The 19,653-nt window shown below is 39.8% G+C and overlaps 1 protein-coding gene across 6 annotated transcripts in view; it reads right to left on the reverse strand.

Moving 5' to 3' along the window:
• Positions 1 to 19,653, reverse strand: part of Smox (Smad on X) — a 273,080-nt gene that overhangs the window by 110,350 nt on the left and 143,077 nt on the right. For 3 of the 6 annotated variants that reach the window (XM_067147626.2, XM_067147629.2, XM_067147623.2), the window contains one exon: positions 4,324 to 4,497. The exons of 1 other annotated variant lie outside the window; for it this stretch is intronic. In XM_067147626.2, the coding sequence (XP_067003727.1) occupies positions 4,324 to 4,497 (174 nt within the window). The remainder of the gene's footprint in view (positions 1 to 4,323; positions 4,498 to 19,653) is intronic. 2 more of the 6 variants (XM_067147627.2, XM_067147624.2) reach the window with 1 other exon arrangement.

Raw genomic sequence — 19,653 nt, forward strand, 5'->3', positions numbered from 1 at the left:
ACCAGCCCTGCACCTCCCCTTCCCCCTCCGCTCCTTCCATCCTAGCAAACACAGCCGAACCAACAATAGACTCGATCACGCAAACGAGACCATTACTTTGAGAAAGCCAGGCCACTAGAGAGGACAGCCACCTACTGCACACCGTAAGTTTAAACTTTCTTCACAACCATTCCACACTTTTTACTTATCAACCCATGTTTCTCATACAACCTCATTTTTTTCCATTACAGATTAGAACTTCATTGACGGTTTCCACTAGATTACTACAATTTACTATGCATCTGTCTTCTACCTAACACAGCTTCTCATATTCCGACCCCTCTATAATAAGGCAAAACACCAGCCAACATTATGAAACAATAATGAAGAAAGGGACCGCCAGATTGAGAAGATATTGAGAATGCTGCTATTTCTAAAGCCTTAAATTTCATGGCGTTTTTTTCTTCTTGTCACAGGCTTTTCGCCTGCAGGTTAATTCAGGCTTGGTTTCTCTCAAAAATGTTTGCTCCCGCTCTCCTCCTGACCAATTTGATGTGATGGGTTTCCACTAGGATGATTTTGACAGCGATTTCAAACTGTTTTGTGATTTTTATAAACCAATAATTTGTAAACTATGAGGTCCACAACCTCACCATGTGCTACTATTATTCATTTCCATCTGCATCATTTGTTTTCTCATTCCCTTGTTTCTTAGGTTAACGCAGTTTTTAGTATCAATTATTATTTCAAATTAACACCTGTTTCACTGAATTTTGTTGCAATAAGTTGTTTTTTGCTCTGCATATTGATGTAAATATTGTATATTTGTGCTAATTTTGTTTCCGTCTAGGCTCTCTTTTGTTTGTTTTTTCATTTGCTCTTTCATTATGTTTTTTAGCATTTTTTCAACTCATATTATGTAAATTATTCCAACCCCCCTAATTTTTTTCACTGAAGATGGCTCAAGCAAGCCGAAACATGTCTGAATTTGTTTGCTCCGTCTAATGACGGAATATATGATGTATTGAATAGGAGGATACTCGCATTTTTCGCCATTGTAAAATGTATCTAACAAGGTGCATTTACCATGTTCAAATAATGCACTTGGATAAATCACTGACAAACATAACCTAATAACCTAATAACATAACACAATTATGCTGGTTCCCCTGTGCAAATGCATTATTTTCTGTACTGTTTGCATTTTTAGATGCTCTGTAGTGGCACGGAAAGTGCCCGATGTCCTTAAGCATTGTGGCTTATCGAACTTTCCTATGACGAGGGGATAAAGTTTCTCGTTACCATGTGCATTGCAACGCACTACAATGACCCCCATCCTCCACCCGTGTACGATTCCCCAACTGGCATTTTCTCCTTTAAAACCACAAGACTGTTTGGGCTCGCATTAAAATAAAGCAATGCAGTTTCATCGGCAATGACAATATTGTTCGGTGCCTATGAATGTATTATATGAGCCACGTTTTTTCGTCAACTGTCGGCATCGCCAGTGTTCGCGGATTCTGTTTTTCCGCACACTGCCTGTTGTGTGATATTACGGCGTTCCTTAAAAGGTTGAATACAAAAGAATTCAGATTTCATTCAACTTTGCAATCATGAAGCACACTGTAGATCCACCGAAGTGAGTGTAAGTGTGGTAAGCTACCCCTCCACGTTCCGGAACACGCGTTCTATTATGACGCGGATAAATTTCGAGTTGAAATTACTCTGTAACATACTACTGTTTTAAAATGTAAAGGCAGTTTCGAATTAAAAATCTGAATTTCGGTATTGGGGCCGACATTGTACTTCGAATTATGAATTATCCGCATTTCGAATTAAACAATTTAACGAGAGCTTCTTCGAATTAGGCGGGATTTTGAATTAACCGATTTCGAATTATCGAGGTTCTACTGTACTGGCTTTCCACCCTTAGTCACATACCACCTCCATCCCTAAAAAGATCACAGTCACCTCCCTATCCATTCTGATATACCAACTTCTCCAGCTAAAGGACTGTGATCCTAACACCCTTCTTGATGTTCTGCAATTAATCTGCAGGATGCTCTATCAATGTATCAGACACCTAGAAAGGACAGTGGCAACAGCAATCCTCGTTAGCCCATCACATAATTAAGAATCCCTGCGAGTGCCCAGATGGATTTCTACTTCCTAGGCGGCAGTGAAGGATACTAGAGTTAGAACTGGCCAAGATAGATGTGGAATCATCCTGTTCAAATAGGGATGGAAGACTTCCCAACAATGTGACCGCAGAGAAGAGAAGCAGACAATGGATCACATTACATTTGAGTGTCCTTTACGTGCTTACATAGGCTCTATAGAGGACTTACAATGTGTTTGAAGTGAAGCTCTTCTCTGGCTCCCGAACTTCGATATGGAACTTTAGTTATGAACTTGATATGGCAGTATTACATACTGTATTCATCATACACTAGTAATTAGTATTTACATACAACAGAGGGGAAGAAAAAATGGATGGAAATGTGGACAAACATGATGGAAGAAGATAGCAATTGGACAATACGAAAGGAGGGAAAGCCCCAGGTTTAGATGAAGTGATTATTGAGATGATGAAGACAGCAGGAGAGGTAGGGAAACAGTGGATTTATCATCTGTTGAAAGTAGTATGGAAGGAGAGGAAAAAGCCTCAAGACTGGAAGAAGGGGATAATCTTCAAGAAGGGGGATAGGAAATATTTTAAGAACTATAGAGGAGTCACATTGATATGTCACTGTGCAAAAGGTGTTTGAGAAGATTCTGGAGAAAAGAATCAGAAAGAGGGTGGAAGAGAAGTTAAGAGAAGAGCAGTATGGCTTCAGATCAGGAAGGTCCACAGTAGAACTTATATTCACAGTAAGGCAGTTACAAGAGCATCATTATGAGTGGGGTAAATAACTACTGATGGCCTTCTTGGACTTTGAGAAAGCATACGATCATGTGTGCGGAAACAAGGTATGGGAAGCCTTACAGATAAATGTGTTGAGAAGCAGACAACAGAAAGAACAGACTGGTTTGAGCAAAAAAGTGGAAGTGCTCTGTGACCTTTGCTCGTCATTGTAATTTTTTTTATTTATTTATTTATTTATTTTTATTTTTTTTTACAAATTGCTTTATGTCGCACTGACACGGATAGGTCTTATGGGACAGGAAAGGGCTAGGAGTGGGAAGGATGTGCCTGTGGCCTTAATTAAGGTACAGCCCCAACATTTGCCTGGTGTGAAAATGGGAAACCACAGAAAACCATCTTCCAGGCTGCTGACAGAGGAGTTCGAACCCATTTTCTCCCGAATACTGGATAATGGCCTCACTTAAGCGACTGCTGCTACCGAGCTCAGTCTTCATTGTAGTAATGGACGAGCTAATGACAAAAGTGGTAAGGAAAATTGGGGAAGGAAAAATGAAAGTGATGATGTTTGCAGATGACTTGTTAGTTTGGGAAGAAAAGGAAGAAGATATCCAGGAACAGATGCATGGGAAGGGATGGTGACACAAAATGGAATTAAATTTAATGTCAATCTGAAAAAAGATAACAATCACAACTAGAAAGGAGAGACCTACGAGAAGGATAATGCTTGGAGGGGAACAGCTTAGGGAGGTAGAGAGTTTCAAGTACCAGGCATGTATGATAAAGGAAAGTGGTAGAAATAATGAAATAACAGAGCGTGGAAGACAAGTAGGAGCATTCCTGAAAAGTGCCAGAAGCCTGGTTTGGAGCAAGGATGTCCCTCAGAGAAGCAAAAGAATGATATAAAGGACGTACTATGTACCTATCTTGATGTATGCAGCAGAAACTAGGGTAATGAGGCAAGAGCTGTAACTGGGATACAGGCAAGTGAAATTAAATTTCTGAGAAGCAGGACAGGAGTGACAAGAATGGATAAGATGAGAAACAAGAAGGTTAGAGGTATAGTAAAAGGAGAGCCACTACAGAACAGGATAGAGGCATCTAGACTTAGATGGTATGGACATATGAAGAGAATGACAGAGGAAAGGATACCCAGGAGGATGCATGAAATGGAGATAATGGGAAAATGACCGAGAGGAAGACCAAGAGACGGGTGAATAAAAGGAGTGGAAGAGTGTGTGGAGAGAAGATGAGAGGCCTGGGCAAGAGTGATGAGGGAGAAATGGTGGGAAGACAGGAGGAGATGGAGAGGCTTATATTCCAAGCAGACCTGACCAACAGCTGGAAACTGCATATGATGATGATGATGATGATGATGATATAGCTCTTAAGTCATCTTCTTAGCAAATAAAAAAACATTTAGCATGATTTCAAAAATAAATATATATATACACATATCCCTACTTCACATATTAACTTACCTGTAAAACCATCAACAGTGATGGAGGGTTGTGAGGCATGGAAGGTCTCGCCAACACGGGTGTTAAGTTCGTAGTAGCTAATGGAGCACCAAAACGCAGGCTCACAGTACATGACAGGCTGAGCGTCGATGGGAGGGCTAGGGGTCAGGCGAGACAGACCTGCACATAAAACATCTTCAACTTACTTTGTAACATCCGGTCACTTTCCCATGAGAGCTGTAATAGATTATGAAGGACTGGGAATAAAGGCTGTGTCTCTGATTTAGGAAAAAAAAAGAAAGAGCTCATAATATGATAAATGCAAAATGTTCTATCTGTACTGAATGAATACTTGTTCAGGCTTACTGTAATAGATCTTCTGACACTGTTCCTAACCTCTCATTCAATGGATTATAGTTTGAATCCCAACCAATGGATGAAAGTTTTTCTGAATCTTTTTTGCCAAGCTTCAAACTTGTATCGGACAGAAATGGTTTTCATATTTATAGAAAATAATTAGAGGAGAATAAATATAAATGACTAAAATAATAATGTTTAAATAACATTTATGCAAGTGTCATAGAAAATATCCCACTTATTTCACTCAGGACGGATGGATGGATCAAGATCTCATGGCGTTAGGAAAATTTAAACCACTTTCAGAAATTGAAATAAGGCAGAATAAAAAAAAAATCAATATATATTTTTCTTCTTTCTTCAATATTGGTCATCTGCAGACCACGTGAAGTAACTTCATGATTTTCCTCCTCTTCTTGCCTGCCTGTCTTTCCAATATTTCTTCATTCTTACACTATGTTCCCCCTTCTTTTCTCTATCCAGACAGATTTCCTTTGCTTCTTCTCTTTCTCTTGGAATCACCAAAAAACCTTAATCCTTTCACTGAAAATGGCTGTATCTAATATTATTTCATTCCTTGCGATACCCAGCTTAGCCATAATATTCTGTATAACTTCGATGAACCATCGGATTTGTCTCCATGGATCGAAATGATCAAATTCTCTTTGTTAGCCTCTCTGGATTCATCCAGACCAAATTGTTAAAGTAATCTTCTATTTTCTTATATTGTCTGAAAGCTTTTCATTCTTCAAATAAAATTCTTTATTGCTTCTTTTCCTCCATTTTCACTTTTCTTTGGACCACAGAATTTTTCTATTTTCCTTTCCTTCTTTTCTAATTCATTAATTTCTCCTTTTTTTGTTTACGACCAAACATTCAGCTGCATACAGGCACTCAGGTTTTATGATGGTGTTGTAATGCTGCACTTTTACTTTTACCGACATTGATTTTGTGTTGTAAATATCGTTAGTTAATCGATAGGCTTGTTCCATTTTTTGTGATCTTGTTTTGTTTGCTTCTTTATCAAGAACACTAGCCTGAATTATTTTCTCCAAGGTACTTAAGTTTGTTAACTTTCTTAATTTTCCCATTTGGAGCATCTTGTATGTTTGTCATAAATTAGCTTGTCAAAAGAAATTTGTATCCCTTCTTCCTCTGTTGTCGCTTTGGCCGATAGCTGAAGCATCTGCAAAGACTACAATTTAATGTCAGAGTTTGTGTATCCATTTCCGATTTTCTGGATGTCTTTTTTCCTAGAGTTTGATTTTCCATTCTTTGATCACTTTCTTTAAAACACAGTTAAAAGGTATTGGAGAAAGACCCCGGTTTTGATTTCAAAAGGTTTTGAGCAGTTACGAATACATTCTTCAAGCATAAGGCTATTCACCGCTACACATGGGAGGCTAGAGGTACCAGATCCATAACAGACTATATCTTAGCCGACTTTGAATTCAGGAAATCTGTTAGGAATGTACAAGTTTTCTGATCTGTAGTGAACTAAGTATCTCTAGACCTAGGGTAGAGAAAGTGAAATCTGTCTGCAAACGAATACGGGTAGAAAATCTCCAGAACGAGGAAATTAGACAGAAGTACATGAATATGATTAGAGATAAATTTTGAACAGTGGACAGTCAGCAGGTTCAGGATATAAAAAGTGAATGGGTGGCATATAGGGATGCTGTAGTACAAACAGCAAGGGAATGCCTAGGAAAAACTGTGTGTAAAGATGGGAAAAGGTGAACATCTTGGTGGAATGATTAAGTGAGAGCAGCTTGTAAACGTATAAAGAAGGCTTATCAGAAATGGCTCCAAACAAGGGCCGAGGCAGACAGGGATTGGTACGTAGATGAAAGAAACAGAGCGAAACAAATAGTTGCTGAATCCAGAAAGAAGTCGTGGGAAGATTTTGGTAATAACCTGGAAAGGCTAGGCCAAGCAGCAGGGAAACCTTTCTGGACAATAATAAAGAATCTTAGGAAGGGAGGGAAAAAGGAAATGAACAGTGTTTTGAGTAATTCAGGTGAACTCATAATAGATCTCAGGGAATCACTGGAGAGGTGGAGGGAATATTTTGAACATCTTCTCAATGTAAAAGGAAATCATCCTGGTGGTGTTGCGAACAGCCAAGCTCATGGGGAAGAGGAAAATGATGTTGGGGAAATTATGCTTGAGGAAGTGGAAAGGATGGTAAATAAACTCCATTATCATAAAGCAGCAGGAATAGATGAAATTAGACCTGAAATGGTGAAGTATAGTAGGAAGGCAGGGATGAAATGGCTTCATAGAGTAATAAAATTAGCATGGAGGGTTGGTGAGGTACCTTCAGATTGGACAAAAGCAGTAGCACCTATCTATAAGCAAGGGAACAGGAAAGATTGTAACAACTATCGAGGTATCTCATTGATTAGTATACCAAGCAAAGTATTCACTGGCATCTTGGAAGGGAGGGTCCAATCAGTCGTTGAGAGGAAGTTGGATGAAAACCAGTGTGGTTTCAGACCACAGAGAGGCTGTCAGGATCAGATTTTCAGTATGCGCCAGGTAATTGAAAAATGCTACGAGAGGAATAGGCACTTGTGTTTATGTTTCGTAGATCTAGAGAAAGCATATGACAGGGTACTGAGGGAAAAGATGTTCACTATACAGGGGGACTATGGAATTAAAGGTAGATTATTAACATCAATCAAAGGCATTTATGTTGACAATTGGGCTGCAGTGAGAATTGATGGTAGAATGAGTTCTTGGTTCAGGGTACTTACAGGGGTTAGACAAGGCTGCAATCTTTCACCTTTGCTGTTGGCAGTTTACATGGATCATCTGTTGAAAGGTATAAAATGGCAGGGAGGGATTCAGTAAGGTGGAAAATTAGTAAGCAGTTTAGCCTATTCTGACAACTTGATCTCAATGGAAGATTGTGCCGAAAGCCTGCAGTCTAATATCTTGGGACTTGAAAAGAGGTGCATGAGTATGGTATGAAAATTAGCCTCTCGAAGACTAAATTGATGTCAGTAAGTAAGAAATTCAACAGAATTGAATGTCAGATTGGCGATACAAAGCTAGAACAGGTCGATAATTTCAAGTATTTAGGTTGCGTGTTCTCCCAGGTTGGTAATATAGTAAGTGAGATTGAATCAAGGTGTCGTAAAGCTAATACAGTGAGCTCGCAGTTGCGATCAGCAGTATTCTGTAAGAAGGAAGTCAGCTCCCAGACGAAGCTATCTTTACATCGGTCTGTTTTCAGACCAACTTTGCTTTACGGGAGCGAAAGCTGGGTGGACTCAGGATATTCATACGTTAGAAGTAACAGACATGAAAGTAGCAAGAATGATTGCTGGTAAAAACAGGTGGGAACAATGGCAGGAGGGTACTCGGAATGAGGAGAAAAAGGCTAATTTAGGAATGAACTCGATGGATGAAGCTGTACGCATAAACCGGCTTCGGTGTTGGGGTCACGCGAGGCGAATGGAGAAGGATAGGTTACCTAGGAGAATAATGGACTCTGTTATGGAGGGTAAGAGATGTAGAGGTAGACCAAGACGACGATGGTTAGACTCGGTTTCTAACGATTTAAGGATAAGAGGTATAGAACTAAATGAGGGCACAACACTAGTTGCAAATCGAGGATTGTGGTGACGTTTAGTAAATTCACAGAGGCTTGCAGACTGCATGCTGAAAGGCATAACGGTCTATAATGATAATGCATGTATGTATGTATGTATGTATGTATGTATGTATGTATGTATGTATGTAGAGATTTCTCTGAGAAACTTTATTTTGGATTTTGTTTGTTGATGTCTGCATAATTATTGCTAAGATGTTTTTTATCTGTCCAAATTTCTCCAGCAGACTAAGGGTGGACCTCTCCAATATAATTGGTCTGTTATTAGAAATCATGAATTCTCCAACTCATTCTTGGCTGGAAAATTTATAATTTCCAATAACAGACCATTTATATGGAATTATGAACTGACTCATTCAGGACAATGACGATGCTTGTTGTTTAAATGGGCCTAACATCGAGGTCATCGGCTCCTAATGGTACGAAATGAAATAACAAAAAAATTCAAATTCATCCACTGACCAAAATAAAACAAAAATTGTCATGAAGAATGAATGGATGGACATGAACCCTACAAAAAAAACCACAAACAAACAAACAAAAACAGTGGACCAGACTAAAAAAGAAGGTAGTTAATCAGAGTATTACTGACCAAGGGACCCTTTATAAAGCACAATGATGCTTGATGTCTGAATGGGTGCTAAATTCACGTCTAAGGCCCCACAGAATGGTACATGTCGCGAGTAAAGTAGAACCATGGTATGTGTCATTTTGGGGTACTGATCTAAAGTAGCGAAGACTCACGGTGGTCCACACAAGATGGTACTACTCACAAGTATTGCAATTCGTACAGGGAACGCAGACCTATGGTGTTTCTCACACAATGGCACCACTCATAGCCAACGCAAGCCGGTAAGGTTCCTCACCTAGGTGTACTAGTCACGGGCGCCGGTATTCCCGTGGTGTTCCTCACATAGTGGGTACCAATCACAGGCAACGCTGACCCACGGTGCCGCTCATATAGCGGTACAACTCACAGGCTACACCCAGACCCGCGGTGTTGTTCACATGGGTACAACGCACGAGTACTGGAATCCACCAGGCCAGGCTTTTTACTGCAACTATCACAAACCTATTTCGTACCAATTTAGTGATACTACTCGCAAGTACATGCAACCCATGGTGTTCCCCGCATGATGGTACGAATCAAGAGTTCTAATTCAATCATCCCTTGGTCGCCCCTTGTAGCCGCCTCTTACGACAGGCAGGGGATACCGCGGGTGTATTCTACATGTGCGTCCCCCACCCGCAGGGGGTAGTGTGTTTGGTCTGGGAGAGGTATTTTATTTCCCTCAAGTCCACCGGCAAGCCAGTTAGGACCCCCCTATCCGCCACCTGGGACGCGCCACGTGGGAGTATCACCTCTCCCCCTGCTACGCCAGCGTAGTAGGTTCGTGGCATTCAGGACAAATATGTCAGGTTCCCTATGGGAATCAACATCTATATCACAGTGGGGAAAAGCAGCAAGGAAACTATTCATGTAATGAACTTCAAAGTTTGAAACAATTAAGTTTACTGAAGTGGTCAACTTATTCAATACAATACATTCGTGAGAATGTTCATAACTTAAGCATGACACTTAAATTGGGACATGTTTCGCCCTTGTTGTGGGCATCGTCAGCCTATCTCTCAGCCTCAAAATCAATTGTCAACTATTGTTAGAACACCCTCTCTCTGCCCAAACACAGATTCTCAGAAATAGCACTCAGGTCATTCTCCTCTCAGTATCGTCATAGCGTATCGAAGAGGAAGTGCGACATCTTCTCCGTTCGCCCGTAAGAGAGCTCAAGAGGTTGGTAGGACACCCGCTTGGTGGCAGCACAGGCGATTGCGATGTCAACAGAGACCCTTGGCCATTAGCCCGCGTTATATTTGCCTTCAGATGTAGTAATTTTTATTGCTCATTATTGTCGCTGTCAGAGATGTTTCGACAGTTTGCATTATTAGTGCATTATTGAGTAGTGTGAGAAGTGTTATGTTTTAAATACTTCGGTCTTTGTCGCTATTGTGCTATAAGGCAACGTATATCAGTGCGGGAGGAAACTATCACATCTTCCCCTTGTGTTTTGTGCCCGGCTGCAGATCTGGATACGACCGATCGTCTTCAGGTAGGCATTTCTTTAGGCCCCCTAAAGAGAGTGGTGTTTAACTGAAACGGGAGAAGGCTATCCATAGAAAAGACCGAAAATTAACTCATAGCTGTTTCGTTTGTGACATTCATTTTTGCGATGACTTTCTAGTAGACTCGTTTACGGTGAATGGTGAAAGAGTAGAGATACCAAGACAGCGCTGGAAATTAAAACCAGAAGCATTTCCTCACATATTTCCTAATCTACCCAAGTATATTTCTAAGGCAGTTAAGAAACGCAACTCCCCCACGAATAGGCAATCCACACGAAGAGATTTCTCTAATAAAAGCTCTGAACAGATCGTAAATATCAGTGATAGTGATCAACCTGTATGCTCAGTAGTTGAAGATAGCTCTAATGTCGCAGATGCTAGGAAAACAATTTGCGCTATTAAAGAGGAGATTGAAGAATCAGAAACGTAATTTCATTAGAACGCAAAATCAACTCAATGTCGCTAAAGCTAAGATACATTTGCTTGAAAAAAGACATTTCTGATATAAAATCAAAGAGAAATTTCACTGAGTCAAAACAATTCGGTTCTCTCAGCAAAAGACAGAAAATTATAGTCGATACAATGTTAAAGAAATGTCACTATAATCTATCAGCTTCACTGTCCGTATTGATGAATTAAGAATGCACGCATGAAGAATGCTTGCAAAGAAATGTCAAGCGAAAAGTAAAAAAGGAATGAGATATAGTGATGAATTTCTTCTTGATGCACTTCTTTTAAAAATAAAGTCTCCCAAGGGTTATCAGCACTGTTTAAATCATGACTTGCTGCCTTTGCCTTCTGAATCCCACTCGAGAAATTTGGTGAAGGGCCTAAAATGTTCGTACGGCATAAATGAGCATGCTACCGCTGCCATAGCAGATTTTTTTAATGGAAAGGAGGAACATGAACGCTTAGGGATGTTGATATTTGACGAGGTGAAGTTACGAGAAGAAATTCGCTTTAACTCGGATTTGTTGCAAGTGAATGGTTTTGGTGATTTGGGGATATTAACTGAAGATAAAAGCAAGGGTCAGTTGGCAAATCATGCTCTAGTTTTTATGTTTGTTCCTTTTCTACATAACTGGATACAACCCATAGCGATATATGCTAACCGGAACGCCACCCCTGGTGATATAATTGCATTCTCATTCAAGTCATCATACAATTAGAGCAAGTAGGTGTCCAAATCACTGGTTTCACATCGCATGGTAGTCAGTCGAATAAAAAGTTGTGGAAATGCTTAGAAATATCTGGTAACATAAAGAATCTGAAGTGTTATATTTCCAATCCAGCTGACTCCAACAGAAAATTATGGGCATTTTCAGACGCGCCACATGTATTTAAATGTGTAAGAAATCATTTTCATGACAAAGGACAGGTTAATTTAAAGTTAAATATTTCATTGTTCCGTACTGAAGAATATTACAGTTAAAATTGAAATAATTGATAAAGAGATTCAACCTATTCATATATACGTTTTCATTTGTTCCGGTATTGCGCTTTTTACTATATTTTTTTCTCTTCACAATTGTTTTTTCATGTCAACTGTTCTAAGATTTCTATAGGAGCACAATTACTTATTCAATTATACTGAATTGTATTATATACATCTATATACTTACTTTCCCGCGACCGAGGAAAATTACTGGATCGTCGAGCTATTCTCCATTTTACTTTGGCATTTGAAACCACAGTGCCTGATATTGAATGTGTCGCGCTGATCACCGGGAGCTGGCAAGTTCCTTCAATGGATCTACTCATCTTCAACTCCTGCACAATTATGGATCTTCGTACGTGTTCGATTGTGATGTGACTTTATGCCTGACAGTATTTAAAAACTGGCTCATTTAACCGTTCTCCGCTATTCGTAAACATTGTGGGACTTTGCCTAGCGCTGTGTGTGCTATGCTGCCGCTCAGAGAATTGTGCATTGTTTTCTTTTGAGTGATTTGCATTTTACTTCTTCTAAGTTTTACAGTGTCTACCCCCATTTCATTTTTATATCGCCTCTTCTACTGATCCTATGCATTGTTTTTCGTCTTAATCGGCTGATGATTATCTGGACTAGGGTCGAAACCGGTACCATTTCTACCTATTATTAAATGGGAATGTAATTCACTACATTTCTTATTCTTTTGTATTGAATAGGTTGAATCTCTTTATCAATTATTTCAATTTTAATTGTAAAGGACAGGTTAATTATAATGGCAATATTGTTGATTATTCAGATTTTGAAGTAGTAGTCCCGATAATGCCTCTGTTATCCTCTCGCTCAGACATCACTGTGGATGGCAGTGCCATCTGTGCGGCGATCCACGGTAACTTATGAAGATGTCGCACTTCCTCTTCGATACGCTATGGTACAATTATACCGGGTGAGTAGAATAAAGCGGAACCACTCCATCCTGTGCGCGGGAATTCCTGAGTGAGTGAGTTGGCCAGTGCCGGATTTACTCAAGGCCACGCTACCGTGCCAGGTTTCAGTCTTCGTTGAATGTTTGTAAATGTGGCACATGTTTCGTTTGGGACATTAGTACAGTGATTGAAGTCAGTGAAATGGCTCAGGTGGCTTACGTTGGATATCCGTATTCTGTTCCCCAAAGAGTACTCATTTACAATTCATACATCTGTACAGAAAGTGCGAGGGCCATAAGGAGATTATTTCAAGAGAAGTTTCCTGATGATCAAGTTCCAGGTCGGACTCTGATTCACAGATTAGTAAACAAATCACATAAGACAGGAAGTTTTCTTTATAAGAAATGTAATAAACCACATACAGTACTCTCCCAAAGAAATTGTAGGTAACACTGGTAACGCTCTAGAAAAGTCTCCTAGAAAATGACGACTTGCTCAGTAAATGGAAATTTCCTACGGTTCTGTTTGAAAGGGTACTAAGTTACTGAAATTAAAGCTGTATAAAATTACTGCAGCGCAAGAACTTAAATCGGGTGACCCTGCATTAAGAATGTGATTTTGTGAGTGGGTTTTGAATGTGATATACAAGATGGAGAAATTGACTCTAATCTAAGGGTACATTTATGCTGCAGTTTCACTGTTGGAACATCAACTCCCTTATTCAGGTTGGAAAACTGAAACAGTTAACAGCGGAGCTACATAGACTCGACATCTCGATACTGGCCGTCCAGGAAACGCGGTACATGGACGAAGAGCCCGTTGAATCAGATGGGTTCAGAATCTTCAAAGGAAAGGCCGGAAAAAAGATAATGAAAAACGTCCTGCAACTGAGAACAGCTTTTGTAATAAACAAAAAGTTTCTTAACATTATAGGCGACTTCAAGAGTGTAAACTCAAGACTATCGCTCATGACGGTCAAATCAGCAAATAAGAAATACATGCTGATAAATGCTCATGTACCAATAAATGAGGATAATAAAAAGAACCCCAATATGGATGAAGAGTTTTGTGACAAACTGGGGGATGAAATACTCAAGATCCCAAAAAATAACATCAAAATTCTCCTGGGGGACTTTAATGCACAAGTGGGGCAGGAAAGGAAGTAAAGTTAAATAGTTGGACAATACCTGGCACACAACATGACGAATAACAACGGAGAAAGACTGATCAACTTATGCAACATGAACAACTTAAAACTCACGTCTGCCCATTTCAAAGCAAGCCCCAACAAAAAAAAAAAAAAAAAAAGCATGGGCATCACCAAACACCTTGCTATGCGAATTTCAACTGGACCATGTAGCGATATCCAAGAACAATTACCAGAAAATTCATAACGTCAAAGTTAGAAAAGCGGTTAATGTAACATGAGACCATTACTTATCACAGATTAAGATGAATTTCATACCCGGACAAAAAACACATACCTGTGGCAATAGAGTGCCAAAAATTGACCGTGAATTACTCATCCATGAAAAGAGGGAAGAATACAGGAAAAAGCTACACGTGCCAAAAAATTGGAATGAAGTGACAAAAAAATCTGCAGGAGCCAGCAGTTGAATTAGCATCTATAAAACGTCGAAGCAAACATGCATGGTGGAATGCAGAATGCGAAAATGCAATCAAAGAAAGATTTGTGCGTGGAAATCATGGAACGAGAATAAGACTGTGACAAATTTGGAAAAATCACGAGAAATAAGGAAACAAATACGCCAAACACTGAGAAGAGTCAGAAGAGAACACCTTAGGGCAAAAGTCACAGAAATGGATGAGAACTTCAAGAAAAACAATACCAGATTATTCCATAGGGCCTTTAAAAATAGAATCAAAGGCTATATAGCACCGGGCCTACATTTCAAGAAAACGGACGGAACCCTTGCTCTGAATAATAAAGATAACTGTGAGATACTTGCAAAGTACTTTAAATACCTCCTTAACTATGAATCACCACGGGAAAAATTGGAGATTGAGAAGGACACACTCCAGAACCCAGATTCCAAACCACCAGACGAGAAAGAGGTAAGGGAAGTAATAAACTTGCTAAAGAACAACAAAGCATCTGGTGAAGATGGAGTAATAGCAGAACTGTGGAAGATAGCCAATGACACCTTTATCACTGAAGCGACAGAACTGTTCAAGAATATTTGGAGAGATGAAAAAATACCAGAAGACTGGCTAGTGGCATTAATACATCCGCTACACAAAAAGGGACCGAAAACAGATGTCAACAACTACCGAGGAATACCACTTTTATCTGTCACGTATAAGACTTTTTCTAAACTCCTATTGAACAGACTGACACCGCAAATTGACCACAAGTTGGGAGCGTATCAGGGTGGCTTCAGGAGAGGGCGCTCATGTTAGAATCAAATCTTGAATCTAAAAATGATAATCAAATATTACAAAGCGCGACCAAAGAACATCTTTATCTCTTTCGTTGACTTTCAGAGAGCATACGATTCAATAGATAGACACACACTGATGGACATTTTGAGAGAATATGGCATCGATCAAAAAACACTCAACTTACTTAGGTTAACACTAACAAACACCATATCCAAAGTGAAATTTTGAAGAGAGAGATCAGCAAACCCTTCCAGATAAAAACAGGTCTGAGACAGGGCGACAGCTTATCACCAACACTGTTTAACATGGTTCTACATAAGGTCATGAAAACACTGTGGAAACATTATGACTCAGGTGTTATAATAGGTAGTAAAAATAAACATGTCGAACCCAAGTGTTTGGCCTTTGCTGAGACAGAACAGGAAGCAATAATACAGATAAATGAACTAGAGGAGATAGCCGAGAAAACAGGTTTAAAAATCTCCATCACAAAAACAGAGATGATGAGCATGGACAGGAATTATGTGAAAAGAATAATGAAGACATATGGCGAAGTGAAGGTCACAAAGCAGTTTAAATACCTGGGAGAGATTATCAGCAGCAACAGGATGGATAAAGAGGCCATGGAAAATAGGAGACTTAAGTTGGAAAGGCTAAGCTCTGCCACCAAAGCCATTTTCAACAAAAAAATATTTCCATTAATGCCACTCTGAGACATTATGATGCTGTGGTAAAACCAGTGATTCTGTATGGGGTGGAAATAGGAACACTAACGAACCTGGAAAAACTACTAAAGATTGAAAGGAGAATATTAAGGAGGATTTACGGCCCAAGGGTGGTAGAGGGAAACTACAGATTACGATCAAATAAGGAGATATACAAAAGAACAGAAGACCTAGAAACAACAATAAGGAAAAGACGGCTGCGATTCTATGGACACACGATTAGAATGGATCCAGTAAGATTAAATAAACAAATTTTTAATAAAATATACTACTTGAAAAGCCAGGGGGGATATGCCAAGCAAATGAAAGAAGATCTCAAGAGGGTAGGAATTGCAGATGAGGAATGTCGTGATAGAGACCAATTCGGGAAAAGACTTTATAACATAAAAGTTCTTGTTGAAGAAAAGAAAGAGCGCAGAGGGTGAAGATGGACTGAAGAGAGAAGAGCGAAACATTCCGAACGAATGAAGGCACTGTGGAGAAAGAGGAAGGAAGAAAGGATGTTAAGAAGGAAGTGAAGTGGTATCGCCGTGGTCCTAAGTTTGGCCGGTTCGCAAGAGAGAAAGAAAGTAAGTGATAGGTATGTGCAAACCATTTTGCAGCCTTTTTACATTTTTATTTATAATTAACTGAGAGGGAAAGAAGTGCCTTGTTTTTCCAGCAAGACTCTGTGACGGCACATACAGCCCACTTCTCCTTACAGGAAATCCCTGCAGTGTATGAAGAGAGGGTTATCACTAATAACATATGGCCTTCTCGGTCCCCCGATTTAACCCCTGCGATATTTGACTCGGGGGGGGGGGGGGGGGGGGGGGGCATTGAAAGAGAAAGTATACAAAACAAATTCACACACTTCAGATGAACTTCGAAATAACATTTGTCAAGAAACTGCTGCCATTTCTCAGAGGCAACTGCAGAGGGTAATGAACAATTTTCTAAGCACGTGTCAGAAATGCTTGAACAAAGAAGGGAAGCAGTTTCAACATGTCCTGGCATGATATATGTGAGTACAGTGAAACGCCATTGATTCAAATTCATTGGGACGCAACAATCGGACTTGGAATTATGTGATTTTGAATTAACCGCCAACTTGTAATTCAGAAATGCCAACCCTTGCCCTGTCACAAAGTATTCTAAGGCCCATTAATGCATAAAATCACCTTGATTCACAGTTTAAGCCTTTCTAATGCTATGGAATAAACTATTTCCAAAATGTATCCAACAAAGTGCATTTACATTACTCAAATAATGCACTTGGATAAATCACTGGCAAACATAACCTCACGGAACGAAAGAAAAAAAACACGATTCAAAGACAAGGACAAATTATGCTGTGCAAATGCTTTATTTCTTGGATTACTGTAATGTTTGCATATTTCAGATGCCTTGTACTTGCATGGAAAGTGTCCGACACCCTTAAAACGTTGTGGCTTATCGAGGTTTCTTATGAAGAGGGGAGGAAGCCTCCCGCTTCCATGTATATTGCAACACAGTACAATGACCCACACCCTTGTATGATTTCCCGGCTGGCACTTCTCTCCTTTAAAACATAAGTCTGTTTGGGCTAGACATAAAGAAAAAAAAACAATGCAGTTTCATCGGCATAGACAATATTGTTCAGTGCATGTGAACGGTATGAGCCACACTTTTGCGCCAACTGTCGGCATCGTTAGTGTTAGCAGATTCTCCTTCTCCGCACACTGCCTGATACATGATATTGTTGCTTAAAACGCTGAATACAAAAAAATTACGATTTCACTCAAACTTAGAAAATATGAAGCACAACGTAGACCCACCGAACTGAGTGAAAGTGCGGAAAGTTTGGGAAGACGCGTTCTATCCTGAGGCGGATAAATTTTGAATTTAAATAATTAAATACATGCATACAGCACCATTATAGACCGTTATGCCTTTCAGCGTTCAGTCTGCAAGCCACTGTGAATTTACTAAATGTCGCCACAATCCTCTATTTGCAACTAGTGCTGTGGCCTCAGTTAGTTCTACACCTCTTATCTTTAAATCGTTAGAAACTGAGTCTAACCATTGTCGTCTTGGTCACCCTCTACTTCTCTTACCCTCCATAACAGAGTCCATTATTCTCCTAGGTAACCTATCCTCCTCCACTCACCTCACGTGAAGCTGGTTTGTGCGTAAAGCTTCATCCATCGAGTTCATTCCTAACTTAGCCTTTATTTCCTCATTCCGAGTAACCTCCTACCATTGATCCTACCTGTTTGAACCAGCAATCATTCTCGCTACTTTCATGTCTGTTAGTTCTAACTTATGAATAAGATATCCCGAGTCCACACAGCTTTCGCTCCCGTAAAGCAAAGTTTGTCTGAAAACAGACCGATGCAAAGATAGTTTTGTCCGGGAGCTGACTTCCTTCTTACAGAATACTGTTGACTGCAACTGCGAGCTCAATGCATTAGCTTTACTGCACCCTGATTCAATCTCACTTACAATATCATCCTGGGAGAACACACATCCTAAATACTTGAAATTATCTACCTGTTCCAGCCTTGTATCACCAATCTGACATTCGATTCTGTTGAACTACTGACATCAATTTAGTCTTCGAAAGGCTAATTTTCATACTATACTCATTGCACCCATTTTCAAGTTCCAAGACATTAAACTGCAGGCTTTCGGCACAATCAGCCATTAAGACCAAGTTGTCAGAATAGGCTAAACTGCTTACTAATTTTCCACCTTACTGAATCCCTCCCTGCCATTTTATACCTTTCAACAGATGATCCATGTAAACTGCCAACAGCAAAGGTGAAAGATTACAGCCTTGTCTAACCCCTGTAAGTACCCTGAACCAAGAACTCATTCTACCATCAATTCTCACTGCAGCCCAATTGTCAACATAAATGCCTTTGATTGATGTTAATAATCTACCTTTAATTCCATAGTCCCCCTGTATAGTGAACATCTTTTCCCTCAGTACCCTGTCATATGCTTTCTCTAGATCTACGAAACATAAACACAAGTGCCTATTCCTCTCGTAGCATTTTTCAATTACCTGGCGCATACTGAAAATCTGATCCTGACAGCCTCTCTGTGGTCTGAAACCACACTGGTTTTCATCCAACTTCCTCTCAACGACTGATTGGACCCTCCCTTCCAAGATGCCAGTGAATACTTTGCTTGGTATACTAATCAATGAGATACCGTGATAGTTGTTGCAATCCTTCCTGTTCCCTTGCTTATAGATAGGTGTAATTACTGCTTTTGTCTAATCTGAAGGTACCTTACCAACCCTTCATGCTAATCTTATTATTCTATGAAGCCAGTTCATCCCTGCCTTCCCACTATACCTCACCATTTCAGGTCTAATTTCATCTATTCCTGCTGCTTTATGACAATGAAGCTTATTTACCATCCTTTCCACTTCCTCAAGCATAATTTCCCCAACATCATTTTCCTCCTCACTATGAGCTGCGTTGTTCGCGACACCACTTGGAATATTTCCTTTTGCGTTGAGAAGATTTTCAAAATATTCCCTCCACCTCTCCAGTGATTCCCTGGGATCTATTACGAGTTCACCTGAATTACCCAAATCAATGTTCATTTCCTTTTTCCCTCCCTTCCTAAGATTCTTTATTACTGTCCAGAAAGGTTTCCCTGCTGCTTGTCCTAGCCTTTCCAGGATATTACCAAAATCTTCCCACGACTTCTTTTTGGATTCAACAACTGTTTGTTTTGCTCTGTTTGTTTCATCTATGTATAATTCTTTGTCTGCATCAGCCCTTGTTTGGAGCCATT

The sequence above is a fragment of the Anabrus simplex genome, chromosome 5 (genome assembly GCF_040414725.1).
Source record: "Anabrus simplex isolate iqAnaSimp1 chromosome 5, ASM4041472v1, whole genome shotgun sequence".
Taxonomy (NCBI): Eukaryota; Metazoa; Arthropoda; class Insecta; order Orthoptera; family Tettigoniidae; genus Anabrus; species Anabrus simplex.